General features: G+C 30.8%; 1 protein-coding gene across 3 annotated transcripts in view; it reads right to left on the reverse strand.

Moving 5' to 3' along the window:
* Nucleotides 1-16,764, reverse strand: part of LOC115889511 — a 149,955-nt gene that overhangs the window by 9,074 nt on the left and 124,117 nt on the right. For all 3 annotated transcript variants that reach the window (XM_030909530.1, XM_030909531.1, XM_030909532.1), the window contains 2 exons: nt 11,746-11,812; nt 3,965-5,770 (listed from right to left, as the gene is read on the reverse strand). In XM_030909530.1, coding sequence (XP_030765390.1) covers nt 3,965-5,770; nt 11,746-11,812 — 1,873 coding nt within the window. The remainder of the gene's footprint in view (nt 1-3,964; nt 5,771-11,745; nt 11,813-16,764) is intronic.

The raw sequence follows: 16,764 nt of genomic DNA on the forward strand, positions 1-16,764 counted from the left end.
AACAGAATTTCATACTCCTAGTCCTAGAACGGATTTTACATAAAAAATTATACAAATTTTCACCCCTAGTTTTACCCCCTTAAGGAATGAATTCGAAAAATCACTCTAATTATTCAATTACGCTACATAAGGAACCTCTGTGCAAATTTTCATATTCCTTGAACAGAATTTATTGTTCCAGAACGTTCAACCCCTCATTTCACACCCTTAGAGGGCGAATTTCCAAAAATTGCTTCTTAGTGCTAAATTACGTTACATAAGGAACGTCTGCAAAATTCATACTTCTAAAACCGATTTTAACAAATTTTGTACAAATTTTCATCCCTTATTTTTTAGGGGATGCATGCCTAAAATTCGCTTCTAGGTACTCACTTTCATCATTTAAGGGACCTCTGAACAGAATTTCATACTCCTAGTCCTAGAACGGATTTTGCATAAAAAAATTATACAAATTTTCACCCCTAGTTTTATCCCCTTAAGGAATGAATTCCAAAAATCACTCTAATTATTCAATTACGCTACATAAGGAACCTCTATGCAAATTCTCATATTCCTTGAACAGAATTTATTGTTCCAGAACGTTCAACCCCTCATTTCACACCCTTAGAGGGCGAATTTCCAAAAATTGCTTCTTATTGCTAAATTACGTTACATAAGGAACGTCTGCAAAATTCATACTTCTAAAACCGATTTTAACCTTTTGTACAAATTTTCATCCCTTATTTCTAAGGGATGAATGTCAAAAATTAGCTTCTAGGTACTCGTCACTTAAGGAAACTCTGTACAAAATGTCATACTCCTAGAACTAACACTTTTTGTACAAAATTTCACCCCCCAGTTTCACTACCCTTAGGCTATACATTTCCAAAAATCGCTTATCAATGTTCAAATGCGCCACATCTGTGCAAAAGTTCATACTCCTAGTAGGTACAGATTTTTTTTTGTATAATTACATCTCTTTATCTAATTACACCCCCTTATGGGTCGAATTTTAAAAAATTACTTAGTAGTGCTCATCTTAGAGAACGAATTAATATTCTCCGTATTTACTCCAGTTTCCTAATACTAGCACAGATAACACATAATCATACTAGTTAATTTTTTATTGGAATAGAAGTAAATTTTATTAGAAGGTACAAAAAAATTAAAAATCTAAAATTTTATTTTCATAGCTACGTTTTTTTTCATAGCCTTAGGATGCCTCATGTACTATCGAATATACGAAATATATAATCAATACATATTTCTTTAAATATCGAGAAATAAAATATGTTTGGCAACACCGTACGAAATATCGCCGCGCGTAGGCCTCAAAATTTAAAATATTAGCATTTTCAGGCTTCGATTATGTTCAAAAGCGCCACCGTATGACAAATCACTAAAGCTTCCACACGAGAGTTCTTAAAACTATAATATTCTTTGGTATAACAAATATACTGGGTATTCTTTAAAATATCAATGATGCTACTACTTTTCAAACTAAGTGGCAACCTTTAAATAAAAGGATTAATATATAAAGGAGTAAATGCTATAGGTACTCTGTTTTTTTTTCAGGTAAGATTTTGACAGACGAGGACAGAAAAAAAGCAGATGACGTCCATACCAATCCATTTATTTCACTAAAAAAAGTTTCTAATATTTTTTAAGTTAGCTATGGATGGGTTTATTTATAAATCCGTCATGCGTCGTCTCTTGTTGTTTTTCACCTGTTTTATTGGTTTATTTAAAAAATGACAGATCGTATTTCAATTATTATTGGTTTGACGGAACGATGAACGACACACGGACACCGATGCATGTGAACTCGCCTTAAAATTTTTGAGAGTTGTCAAACTCTTGCCAAATTATAGGTTATAATTTTGTGTCAAATTATATCAAATAGAAACGAAACATTTTTTGCATTTTGCATTTTGGACTGTGTTATTAAGTGTATTTTGTGTTTTTTAAAATTAAGTGGAGGAAAACTCGAAGGAAAATTAAGTGTTGACCATAGTTTACAGTTAATATTCGCTGCCCAGAGATCGCCAGATACACAGTTTGCCAGAAAGTTGTATTAGCCACAAATAAAGTTTGTATACCATCTCGTACCTATATTGTACCAAAAACTAGAGTATCTGTAAAATCACACGATAGGCAAATAATAAATTTTAATACGGCCAGAAAGATAATGTCAAAAGGCACTGTTTTTTTAATAAAATAACTCGATGAGATTGTTTCCGTTTTATACAGTTTTTTTCACAATATTTTGAAGTAATCAATCACTTGTCACTTAAATTTTAAATTAATTTTCTGCCAGTCTGCTATTCGTTCCAATTCTACCAACTTATTTCTTTCTAAAATAAAATAAACTACTTTGAAATTATAATGACAGAGACAACTATCACTGTCAAGGATTTTGTCGTTGGATAGACTATATCCATGTATCCATGCAAGGTAGACGAACAAAGGACCCTAGGGTGGAGATCCTTGACAGTTCCGTTTGACGATTTATTTGACACATTTGAATTTGATTTGAGATTTTGTGGATTTGTCAGTCTTTACTGAGCTAATTTTATGATATTTATTATTTATTCTACTACTGATAGTTGTTTAAAGGTAGTAAATCTAGAAGGAAATTATAGTAAAACTTAAATTAACAATGACACAACACAAAAAAACAACAAATTTCTATCGAATAAAGTAAAAAAATACAGAGGATGCCATTTAAAAATCAAAAGTTGTAGTAATTTCCGGTAAAACAGGAAGTGACCGAAAACAATTGAATACGTCAATCAATCCTAATTTATGTCATTATACTAACATACCAAATCTCGTTTTTTTAACTCGAAAAATAAAAAAGTTATAGGGGTGAGCCACTTTTGAGACACACCCGGTATAAGTATCAGAAAAAAATATGCAGATTTGAGCAATTTGAAATTAAAGCTACCTTTGTCATCTATGTTTTTTTCTATAATAACCCAACTCTTATATTCAGTCCATTTTTTATTGATTTCTAAAATATTGTTTTTAAAATGAGATATAAAAATGCTGTAAGTATATTATATATTTTTAAATAAAATTTGTAAACTACCTATACTAATTAAATGATATACAGGGTTCTCTAATATTCAATTAATACTTATTTTGGGAATAAAAAGATGTTAGTTGGATACAATTTACCTTTATAAAAAAGTACCCTTGGTTTGTCCGTTAAATGACATCAAATTTAGAAAAAAAGTATTTTTAAGATATTTAAGAACCGAAATTCCGATTTGAATTGGATTTGGAGAGCCCATATTTTAATACGCGTTTTAACATTTGACTTACACAATAAAACAGATGTGTAAAAACTACCCATACATAAATTCTAGTAGATATAGTTTGCAATGTTGTTAAATGTTGTTAATTCACAAGTATTTTTTTCGTAAAATGGTCACTCTGGTATTTACTAATTCTTGTGCCTTGATGTGCACTTTGGTATAGAGCTAAATTATATCCAGCTTATTTTAATTCCAAAAATACGTAGGAAAAATCCACGGAATAGTGTGACGCCCTGTAATGAAAAATTATAGAATAAAAAAAAATATTGTTAACACTCATAGTACCGTATGATCGAAAAAAAACGAATGATAACTTTAGCGAGGTCAATCTCTGGACGTCATTTACCAAAAATTGACATAAAACTTGTCAAATATTAACACTAATTATAGAAAGGTTAATAAAGGATAAAACGTTTTCAGACACACAAATCTATTTCCAAAAAAATACTTCTTTTCGAGTTTTAAACTACGTTTAAAAATATTTCTTACTCGATATAAAACCTGACAGTAAGCGCCATTAAAAACCAAAGAAGGCTACAACCCAAGCAAATCACATCTAGGGTTGTGTCTAGGGCTTAACCTCGCCAAAATTATCATCGATTGTCTTTCCCCAGCCGTTTTTTTTTCGATCGTATGGTATAATTTACAACAAGTCAAGTACTTACATCGTTATTTTCGAACTTCTTCCGGAGATCTCTCACTGAAACCCTTATTTCTTCATCCTGCGATGTCGCTCTTACGAAGGAACTGTTAAAGTTTGCTTCCGATTTCGAAAACTTCCCCAAAGCATTCCTAACCAAATGTTTCCTTTCAATTTCATCCACCTCCAGATCATCGCCATTATAACTCTCCTTCATTTTATCGGACAAACTATCCGTTTCGTGTTTACTTAACATCTCACTCCTCAAACTAATATCGGCAGACGACAGATCATCGTACGACTGATACAGTCTTCTTTTGTTTACTGGAGTTCTCTTTAACGTTGGGGTCGCTGGAGAAAAGAAATGATCATCATCGGGACTGGACAGATTCATGCTCTTTGGTCTTGGCGTTACTGGTGTAGTTACTTCCAAATTGGGCATGTTTTCCCCGTGAGTTGTTAAAGCAAAATTCAAAACTCGCGGATCCTTGTATATTTTCGTGATTATTGTGTTATCTTTTCTTTTAGGAAGATGTTCCGCTTCATCAATACTCAAAAGGTCTTCCTGAGACCCGTATATAAACCTTCTGGTCGATTCTGACTTAGGAGTGCTGCTGGTTTGCTTCAACCAAAACGCTTCATCTCCGTCTCCGACGTGGGTAGCGACATTCTCGTTAATAGTGGAAATGACGTGGTTATGTTTAACGCTTCCCTCGGAATCTATCGACAGTAAGTCTTCTTCTGAACTGAAGAACGACATCTTCCCTGTTTTGCCAGAATCATATTCAGAATACAATCCATCATCGGAGCTTTCGTAGTTCCTCTCTCTACTTAACTGGTTTGTATTAGTCTTGTTTTGATGATAACTTGACCTTGTATGATGCGGCGAGTCTTCATTATCTAAATCCTCCCTGCTTCTCAATCGGAATAGTCTGACTTTAGGATCCTTGTATATTTTTGAGATAAGAGTGTTATCCTTTTTTTGATGTAAATGTTTTGGTGGCGTATCGAAGGAATCTTCGTTGAAATTGGCCTGGATCGAAGTAGATCTTTGTGATATAAACGTAGATGAAACGTATTTTGGTGTAGTAGAACCTACTCCATTTTCTAATGGTGCATGATTCTTTGCTAAATTTCTGGGCTTGGCAATAGGTTTAGAAATATCTGCTTTTATATCATGACTATTTGATAACGACACATTGTTATTTGCTGTTGCATTATTCCCATTCTCATCAGCTATCGTCTTATACGAAATACCAAAGGGTACTGGTTTTATAGGTATATGAAGACTTTTGTCTTTGGTTTCTTTGATGACCTGTGAATGCGTCACATCATAAGAGTTGACGTAGCTCAAATCTGAATCGGAGGTTATTTCAGAACTATGTAAGCTAAAATTCGGAACTTCAGACTCATGTAGTACTATCGGCGAACCATATTGATCTACTGTTAAATGTGGCATGTCGTCCTCGGGTATAACAACTGCCGGTACTGCTCTATCCAAGTGTTCAGTATAGATAAACTGCTCAGTTGTTATTGATCCTATAAGTTCAAGAGGTGGTGCGGATTTTGGAATTTCTGGAAGAACAGGTTCTGATAATTCCGATGTCGATTGTATCGGAATTTTTGGTGGAGCACTATTAGGCAGTGCCGGTGGAACTGTTTTTGGTGGTGGACTATCAGGAAGAGCTGGTGCGTCACTACTGAACGTTTCTGTTAATTTTCCGATAAGGCCTTTTGGTGGTGGTGTAGTTGGAAGCGCTGGAGGCTCCGTACTTTGTGGACTAAGCGATTTGTCCCTTGTAGGTCCTGATGGAGGCCAATTTTCAGCAATCTGTAGAGGGTTAGCGTATTAGTTACAGGTTAGATGAAATGGGATGAAACGTTGCGTTAGGCATTGTTAATTTATTGTTATTTATGTTGTACGAAATCTGTAAACAACGATTTATACTAAAAATCATAATAGATAATTAAAATCAACTTCAAATTATATATTAATTAAATGTCTAATAGTTAAATAATGGATGTATTAAGGGGATGATTAAAGATACCGACAGTTTTCTCAATAGTTAATTATTTTATATAATTACTTTTTTTTATTTTATATTATATTTAATCTATTATACCATCCATATTATCTAAAGTTTATAAGTAGAAACAAACATTTAAAACTGTGACGATATCCATCTTTAGATTTAAACCTTTTCTTATCTGACAGTTTTATTGTAATATTAGTCATGTTTTAAATATTTTTAGATAATTAACGTTATAAAAGATGACTGCCAATAGTTAAAATAAAAACGTTTTTCAATAAAATCGTTGCACAAACCACCATTCTATTGCCTTTTTTCCAATAAAGTTGAAACTTAAAGTCAAAATACACATTTTTGTGGTCATTATACACAACCAATTGGCACCTTGTATGTTTTTGTTCATATTTACATATAGCTGAAATTCGTCTTATCATCGATATATCATGAGTAGGTATTATTTTTCAAAATACCAGTTGGTAATATTTTTGCAAAATACCAAATAAGTATTTAATTCTAATGAAATTGGAATTTTTCTGTAATATATCATATATATGCAAGTTATTTTGTTTTACAAAATAACTTAACATGTAGCTGTAGTGATTACTCGGTATATATGTATCTTACAGTAATTATATGGTACATGTACAGAAGGGTAAATAAATGTTTTTTTTTGAAGAAAACAAATGTGCAAATATATATTCTTACCTTATTCAAAATAACGTAAAACCACTAAAATCATGAAAGGTTTTTTATCTAATGTTGCAAATGGTCGATTAAAAATAAATTTTATCGGTGTTATTAGACATATAAGCACTAAAGAATAAAGCCGTAAAGATAAAAAGGATTGCAGTACTAGATAAAATAATTTATCAGATATTTTTTCGTCCTGTCAGATCATATATAACAAGTAACAATTAATTGATATCATTAAAGGTCGTACATTAATTACTGTAGTTTATGTAAATACTAATAACATTGTACAATAAGTGTCCGATATTTTACAGGGTGTTTTTTCAGGTATTGTTAAGGTAAAAAGTTCATATAAACACGTATTCTAAAATTCTTCGTTTTCGAGATACAGGGTGTCAAAGTTTTAGGAAATAAATATTTTGTTTCGGAGCCACTCCGGATGTTTTTTTGAGAAATTTGGTACACGTCTTTTCACCATTAAGAAATATTTTTCGATGAAAAACATCTTTCTGGTATAAATATATAAAAAAACTGGTATAAATATATAAAAAAAAATATAACAAAAAGAGACGAAAGCCTATTTCAAGTCGGGCTCTGACGACTAGTGTACTTGACAAACATTTGTTATTGGCATACAGGGTCCGGCGATAAAGTATGTAATGTATAGTTTTCATTTCAGAACAATTCATATATGTTTAAAAAAATATTAAAAAAAAGCTTAAAAAAATATGTTTTTATTTATTTATTAATATCTCTGAAACTATCACAATACATTTAATAATATCTTAGAATTATGTAAAGCGATCAGAAAGGAAGCCAAAATGCAATAATATACAGTTCCACTAAAAAAATCATCCCAATCCATTCACAAATTTTTCAGCCACCCTGTAGAAGTTAAAATATTTTCCTAAAATACATCCTAATACATACTTTAGGTTTGCACTTGCATACAAAATTTCGAAGTTGTTTATTATAGGAGCTGCAGATGCCTTATGAACTATCGGCTGACCCTGTATGCCAATAACAAATGTTTGTCAAGTACACGAGTCGTCTGAGTCCGGTTTCATATTACGTACAAAACACCATGTCATATTTTGACAATTTCGCCATGCTTTAAAATTGTTTTAATTGTTTACGCAAAAACCGTGCGCCTGACAAAAAGCCAAGAGACATGATTTGTTCTAAAATGAATGGGCATTCTAAAAATAATTTCTTTTTAAGAAAAATCGTTTCGTACCACCTTTTTTTTCAAAAATATTCAATCAATACCCCGTACGAACGTCACTGCTGAAGATTTGAAAAAAATCATCTAAACTAAAAATGTCCCTAAATAATTAAAAAACGTGAACTTGGTAGACAATGATTCAGTATTGAAACCAAGATACATAGACCATGGTATGTTCATTTGTCGTTTCAAATTGGTTCATTTCTGCGCATGACGTCACATTCGAATCAAATCCATGACAGCTGCATTTGATCTAATGGTTTTTACCTGTTTTTTTTTGTGATTTTATGGTAATTTGCCTGTTTTTATATAGTGAGTTTTGTTAGTATTTTCCGTAATTCAGTTTCTAATATTTAGTACGATTTTTTTAGTACGAAGATCTGGTCAAATTGCTAAAAGAAGACAACATAAAACACAGTAAGTTACGGAGATATTAAAGGAGTCATTTGAGACTCAACCTTCAACTTCATATGAAGAACCTTTTTGCAATCTTGAACTAACGAAGAAAACCAAGCATCTCTGGTAATAATAGACCCATGATGGCTGAATTAACCAAAGCAATAGAGACTAGTCTTACTGTGAAAACCCCCACCAGAATTAATAATCCTGAGTAAGTTTAACTTTGTATATTTAAAGCAGTTTTATAAAAAAAATTAGGTCAAATTGTCAAATGGACTTGATCAGTATAAAGATAAAATTAAAATGTTAGAGGAGCAAAATGAAGAGCTACAAAAACAAGTTAGGGTAATGAAGGATACTCTCCAAAAATATGAAAATGTGTGTTGGGGGATGTCGATGAAACTGTTCCCTTGTAAATTTATTATATGTCACATAATGATGTAAATAAATTATATTATTAGAGTAATTAGATGAGTATTAATCCACTTTCATTTTACATTATTTCTCAAAACTGTGTGTGTGTTCTCTTGTAAATTTATAATAATGTGTGACATTAATGATGTAAATAAATTATTAGTAGTTCGAGTGTCCATTTTCATTTGATATTATTACTCAAAATCTCTTGTATTACTTGGTTGTTACCTATAAAAGGCAGAGGGAATTATAGCATCTTTATTCCCGTTAATAATGTCCGAAGAGAGATTTGACGATAAGCATATATATTAATTCAGTAATAAATAAATAAAAATATATTAGACTTTATTGGTGTAGTTTTGTGTATTCAAGACATAGAAGTAAAGATAAGAAATATTAATAAAATTGATGCATAAATTATTTAAAAAAAAATTATAGGCAACAAAATCTCGAATTTAACTCAAAATTGTTATGAAAAGCTGTGCTTTAACATATGGCGATTTCAAATTTTGATTCACATCTGACGTCATTCGTGCGAGAGAGATGGAGCTATACATGCACATAGGCCTACCATGTTTTCTTATACTATGTATTGAAACTAAAAGAATTTTGTTAGTTTATACTTGACAACGGGCAGTGATCCTTCTGAGCGAAACGTTCTGTTAGTCAAAATAAATACAGACAATGGAAGTCGATATTACAATATAATTCTCAAGTTCCGAATTTTAGCTTTCATAGTTCTGAAATAACCTCCGATTCAGATTACGTCAACGTTATGATGTGACGCGTTCAGAAGTCATCAAAGAAACTAAAGACACAAGCCTTCATATACCTATAAAACCAGTGCCCTTTAGAATTTCGTATAAGACGATAGCTGCTGAAAATGGAAACAGCGCAACAGCAAATAACCATCTGTCTTTATCACATAAACATGATGTAGAAGTAGATAGTTCTAAATCTATTGCCAAGCCTAGACATTTAGAAAATTAGACCATTAGAAAATCAAGTAGGTTCCCCTTCGCCAAAATACGTTTCATCTACATTTATATCACAAAAATCTACTTCGATCCAGTCCAATTTCAATGAAAACTCTTTCGATGCGCCACCAAAACCTTTGCCTTAACCGAAACGTTGTTTAATCAAAATAAAGAACGACAATGAAAGTCCGAAATTCTTTTAGTTTCGATAACCAAATTTCACAAAAATGCCTGGATTAGCCCCGAAAAATTTTTTTTTAAAATTTTGACAACCTGTATCTCGAACGCAAAGTATTTTAGGACACAATATAAACTTTTTACATTAAAAAAACTTGAATAACCTGTGAAATATGGGTCACTTATTCAGTAACACCTTATAATCGCAGTCATATAACATTTATTAAAACTGCACTCTACCAGAAAATGATACTAAGCTGAAAAAGTACATGTTATATGAAATTTGTGAAATATATGTTACATGTAGAGATGTATGGTATGACACAATACAAATGCAGAAAGCTAAATAAAAAATGATCAGAAATAATTTACAGAATAAAATAGCACCCCACATAAAATTAAATTGTATAAAAGCTAGCGAATGATTATAATAATTTGAGTATTGTTAGTATTGTCCTTTCACCAATGGGTAAAAAATAGCTAAGATTTACACATATTATACATACAGAATGATCATTTGAAGATAGTAATCAGAAATAATATCTTTTAGAAAAAAAAAATCAAGATGATTTCAACTATAAGTCGGTCGGATTGGAATAAGAACATTGATTTTATCGATATGTGATTTGAGACCTTTATGGCATTTTTTGTGCAAGATAACATCAAAATTACTAGATTTATAAGTTTTCAAAAATTCGTAATACTTAGTTAAAAAAAGTTAACTTGATTACTCTAAAAAAGATATATTTATGAAAGTATTTTTTGTCAAAGAGATATTCCCAATTATTACTTTTCAAATTTTCGCCCTGTAGTCAAAAATAAAAACGCATGGTTCTATTCTCATATTTTTTTATTTGTACAATATCAACAATACTCAATAAGAAACACCTAGTCTTATTCATGGTCGATTTTTAGAGTTCATTCTATTAAAAGTAAGGTTTATGTCTATTTTGTTATACTACTGTTTAATTGCTCTAAATGCACAACAATAAAATATAGTCAGGTCACCAAAACAACAAATACAAACTGGCACAATTAAAAGGACTTAGAAATATTTGAAGCGTTTAAGTATAGCAAAAATAACCCCTGACAAAATTCACTATAATATAAGTTTAAAGTGATACAAGAACTTGACATAAGATTTTTTTCTGAAAAGTTAACCTATGTTTAACAATAATGTAGAAAAGACCAAGAATAGTCAGTTTTGTTAATATATTTTTTTTCTAACGTCACTAAAGTATTAATTTTTGCGACGTGATTGACAATATAAAAGTTATTTTTACGCTTAGGCATAAAAGTAAAGCACTATTACGCCTAAGCATAAAAGTACGAAAATATATTATTAAACTGATTTAAAGTGTCATATTCAACGAACGTAACGTAGTTTCTCAATTATAATTACATACAAGGTATGATTTTTAAGTCTTTTTATATTATTTGGAACGTTTGAAATTGTTTAAAAAATTATTTGTGGGGTTTGAAAAAAATAGCATGTCATGTTCTATTCGGAATAAAAATGACTTTTTGTGCCTTGACTGTTAAACGTACAACCTCGCCACAAAAAGTGTCATTTTTACTCCTATAATAAAACAATATACTATAGTCTAGCCAAGGAAAATTTACTCTTTAAATTACTCAACTCGCTTTAAATTACTCAACAATGTTAAAAACAGACAAAACTTTTGTCAAGGGTTATTTTTCTAAAAACAACGCTTCAATTGTCACAGAGAATATTTAACAATCACAAGTCATCATTACTGTTACTTTCGGGAAAATAGAGTAAAGGATTTTGTACAAAATTCCTACTGGAATTTGGTGGTGAAAATAGCCGTCTCGGTAAGCTAGAGTAAGTCGTGAGTCCTTCCAAGTGGTTTATTGAGTTTTCTAAACTTACCCTTGAGACTGTATCGCCCCCGCCAGACGGCATTCTGGATAATTTCGCACAATACTTGGAATCGTACCTGCAAACATAGTAAATATTATTAATATAATATTAAATAATTAAGTATTTTAATGCGTATAATAATACGTATTATAAAGAGATATACTTATTATAATACGTATTTATAAAGAGAAGTATAAAGAGGCAGCTTTCACACTACTGTTTATGTAACTAAAGAAGCTACACCCATAATTTGTCCTAGCACTCTTAGTTCCTGAAATACAAGGCAAATTTGAAAATGTTGCATTTTTCGATCGTCTTCGTATCTTGGTTATGACTAGAGAATGCAATCGAGCACAAAAATCTCAAACCCGCAAACCCGCGGGATTAAAGCAATCGATCCCGCGGATCCACAAAATTGCGGGACTGTAAACAATAGTCATACATTTGGTCCTAAATGGTACAAAAGGCATTGTACATTTTGCATAGGCCCACAATACATTGATATAGCGTGTATCTTAAACTAGCTGTACAGGGTGGACCATTTTAGTTGTTTCCTATAGTGTATCTAGAAAACCGTGAGAAATATTCAAATTTTGATACTGCAGTCTCGGGTTCTTTTTTTGAAAAAATTACAATGGTGCAAACGGATCGTGGCTATGTTGATCGGTTTCGAAGATACAGGGGATTCTCAAATTTTGTACTTTTTGAAGATGTTCGATAGTTTGTTTATTTCAGCAACCAAGGGAAAATGGATTATACATTCTAAAGGCACTTTTCTGTGTAGAATGCAGTGGCGTAGTCAGACTTTTTTCGAAAAAAATATTTTTTGAGATATTAACTATACTTATGTTTTTTTAAATAGAACGCCCCGTATATTTTTAAATTTTCTCATTCAGCTTGGCATGGGCTTCTCGAAAATATATAACACTCTATATTTATTTTCACTTTTAACCTCAACATTTCAAATTTTTCTTAAAATATCCACTTAGTAGTAGGCCGCGCCGAGTAACAAAGTAAACGGTTGTCATGGTGATCGGGATATACCTTTGATGGATGCGTGACATTTCATCTCAACAGATTGAAGTGTGTGTATTTTAAATAATAAAAAAATGAGTAAATTTGAAAATAACATAATAAATAAACTTTGAAAACAAAATGGTAGAAATTAGATCTTAAGATTATTTTTCAATCGTTTGATAAAAAATTTCGAGGTAATTTCTTCGATAAATATCATCCAAGGATTGTTTTCTCTAAAAATCATTTTGATTGATTTACATATTATATCTTTAAGCAAATACGATATAATAATACCTGTAGATAACAAAGTTTTGTATTGCTGATAAGATAAATATAAGAAGGTAGTATTGAACAGGCAACATAAAAATTTTATTTTTAATTTCCACATTGTTTTTTAATACAAAATATGCAATATGCTTCTATTAAGCATATAATTCCTTAATCCAATTTATTGTGTTTTGCCTTGTATTGACCGTGATATTTGAAACAAAATACATTTATTTATTCATGTATCAATTACAAAATTCTAAAAAATCCAAAAAATTGGCGCCAGGGACAGCTGGGGAATGTCCATCGATGATAATTTTGGCGAGGTCAATCTCTAAACAATCTCACTCTCATTTTCAAAATATTGACAAAAAACTTATCAAAAATTGAATATAGTTATAAACAACTAAAAAACATAGTGGGTGAAAGTTAATGTTCTAAATGGAACACCCTGTATAATACTGCAGTTTTCTGCTCCTTCCTGATTATCTTACATAATTCTACATTATTAATTATTTTTTTTTATAATTCCAGAAATATAAATAATGAATAAAAAAATTATATTCACATTTCTTAAGAAAATAATTATAAATAACATTTGACATCTTGAAATGAATATAACGATCCGTATTTACTACACTTGGTCTTTTCTTATAATATTACAAATATTCTACTCGAAAACTGTACAAAGTGCTCAAAAATGTCTTTGTTAAAATATGAAATACTTTTCTCATTACTGCAACCAAAAAACAAACCAAACACCTTGTATATTATGTATTTTTAATTTAAAACACCCTGTATATTATTTTTCTGTTAGAAGCAAAACCAAAAAATGGACAACTTCTGTAGGTAAAGTATTTCGATATTTTTAAAGCTTTCGCAGATATTCGGTATCTTAATTTGCATATGGCTCTTTCAACAATAAATTTTTATGAATATCATACCCACTTAATTATTTTTGTCTCATATTTTTCCATTAAAACATCATAAAATAGAGCAACAATGGAAAACCTAGACATGTACGTAAATGAAAGAAGAATATAGGGGTAAATGAAGTATGACAAATAATGAAAAAAATAGATTAAATAAAAAAGAGCAGAATTAATTCCTAAAAATTGAACTGACAACTCACCTACTATTAAATATAAAAACCAAAAAGCTATGATATAATAGAACTTAATACAGAAAAAATGTTACGACAAAACCTAAGCTTCTTCAAATCAAATATCCTGACTTGGTTGAGATTGGGATTAAAGTATTATACTGATTAGATTTGAGTTTGACTTATCAACGAATCTTTAAATCTCACAACACAATAAGAAAATGCTAAAATATAGCTCTTACGCGACTGATATTTCTACATATATACGATATAATCAAAACAGACGAAGTAACACTATACCAATAGCTAAAAATTATGATCGTAAAAAGGGCCCTACACGATATCTGAGAGATTTAAGCTCTGCAGTCCTTCGAATCAGTCTAAATCTCAGCGTCTACTGGTGGCTTCGATCCTTATTTATACAAATAAACACAGAATATCTAGCTGTAGCTAGATATTCTGTGATATAAGGCTTCTATTAGATTATCTTTCAATTGCTCTTCTTCGTCTCATCAAAGAGATGAGATCTGTGATCTTTCAACATGCTGAATATTTTTAACTGCACATACCACAGATTTGGCAGAAACTGTACTAGACTGGCGAAATTATCTTTTATAAAATCTGAACATGTAGTGCGAAAAGATTGTTCTCGATTTGGTCTTAAGATATGAACTCTGCGATTTAGCGTATAGGTATATCAAATCATTGCGTGTAGGGCTGTTTTTAAGGCATGTCCACACTATCGTAATAAATGGAAAACGGCAGTCTGTACACAGTGTAAGTTTGTACGAAATACCTATATTTTTCTTATAGGTTATAGGAGCTATGTATGTCCGGCGCACTATTGCAAAACACTGTATGTTGTATTTTTTACTAGCCAGCATACACAAGTTAATTTATTTTTCAACAAACTATTTATTTTTTCAAAGCAATGAACCTTAAATGTAATAAAACCAATAAAAAATGTTCACCTCATAGGCGGTTTGGCGTGAGTAAATTCCAAATTCAATCACAAAATTTCGATTTGTGATTTCATCCTCACCCGGTATATAGGAAAATTAAAAACTACATTGAAAGATATCTATGAAATCTTACTCATCATGACTATATTCTTCATTCTCTGGATACAGAAATTTATATATTTTAGAGGCCATTATAACTTGACACAAACATAATATCACTATATTTCTACTACAATATATATTATGAAATACTACAAACATGAATTTTTAAATGCGATTTAAGACTTTGAAAATGAATGATTATCGTTTTATCTTATCAAACAAATATATTGTTACTTTTTAAATATATAATATGAACAAATAAATACTCATAGATTTACAGGAATTAATACAATAAAAATAAATATTACGAGTTCTATTGCATTTTTCAATTGTACTCTTATAAATAACCATTCAATTTAAGGATCGTATGCGTTTAAACTTTAAACGCAAGTAATTAGTCGGTATAATAATATAAACATGATTAAAGTAGTTTTAAATTTCGTTCCTACTGGTATACCGGGTGTGTGCATCACCAAAAGTGGCTCACCCCTACAACTTGTTTATTTTTTCAGATAAAAATACGATATTTGGTTACGTTAGTATATAACATAAATCAGGATTGATTGACGTATTCAGTTGATTTCGGTGGCTTCCTGTTTCATCGGAAATGATTGATGCCCAATGTGTTTTTAACACAGCCATAGCACCCTATACAGCGTGAGTCTTAAATATGTGCAAATATTTTCAGGGCTGGTAGATCTCGATAAAAGGAACATAATTTCTCTTTACCATTTTTAATATTAGCCCAAAATAACCGAGTTATTTAAGTTTGAAAATTAAAAAAAAATTGATTTTTTTTTTGAAAAAATTTTGAGAGCCACCAGATTTTTATCTGTATTATGTATTTCCATCCCTTTTATTACCGTAACCATATAGAGTAAAGCCATAACTATGGTAATATCAGAGATTAAGAAATTATACAGTGGGAAAATTTGCGGTGAACAAGCAGTTCTAAAAAGTTTTCGAAAAATATACAGGGAAAATTAAAAGAAAATGCACGATTTTCAACTTCTTTTTTAGCGAAAAAAACCTCATAGACGTGTTCCAGGGGTCGAAATATACTGAAACTATTTGCACTTATTTAAGACTCACCCTGTATTGCAATTTACGACTTGATTGAAAAAGTACGACTTGATTGAAAAAGTACGACTTGATTGAAAAAGTACGACTTTTTAAGCGAAAATGTCAAAAGTTGACATATGGTATGTCAGTCAGCAGTGTGTCATTTTCTATCGAATAAAGTAAAAAAATACCGAGGGTGCCATTTAAAAATCAAAAGTTGTAGTCAGTTCCGGTGAAACAGGAAGTGACAAAAAATAAGTAAATCAATCCTAATTATGTCACATACTAACATACCACATCTCGTTTTTTATCTAAAAAAAATAAAAAAGTTATCATGCGATTAAAAGAAAACAATTGCTTAAATTTCGAAAAACGTTTAGAGATTCAACATCAAGATGCACAGGCAGATCAAAAGCAAATAAATACATGAAGTATGCACGCGGAAAGTAATAGTACAGTAAAAGTAATTTACTGGAATATTACTGTAATAATTACTACTCACGTGTATGTCTCATG

This window comes from Sitophilus oryzae, unplaced genomic scaffold, assembly GCF_002938485.1.
Source record: "Sitophilus oryzae breed Bouriz unplaced genomic scaffold, Soryzae_2.0 scaffold_815_pilon_pilon, whole genome shotgun sequence".
Classification (NCBI taxonomy): domain Eukaryota; kingdom Metazoa; phylum Arthropoda; class Insecta; order Coleoptera; family Curculionidae; genus Sitophilus; species Sitophilus oryzae.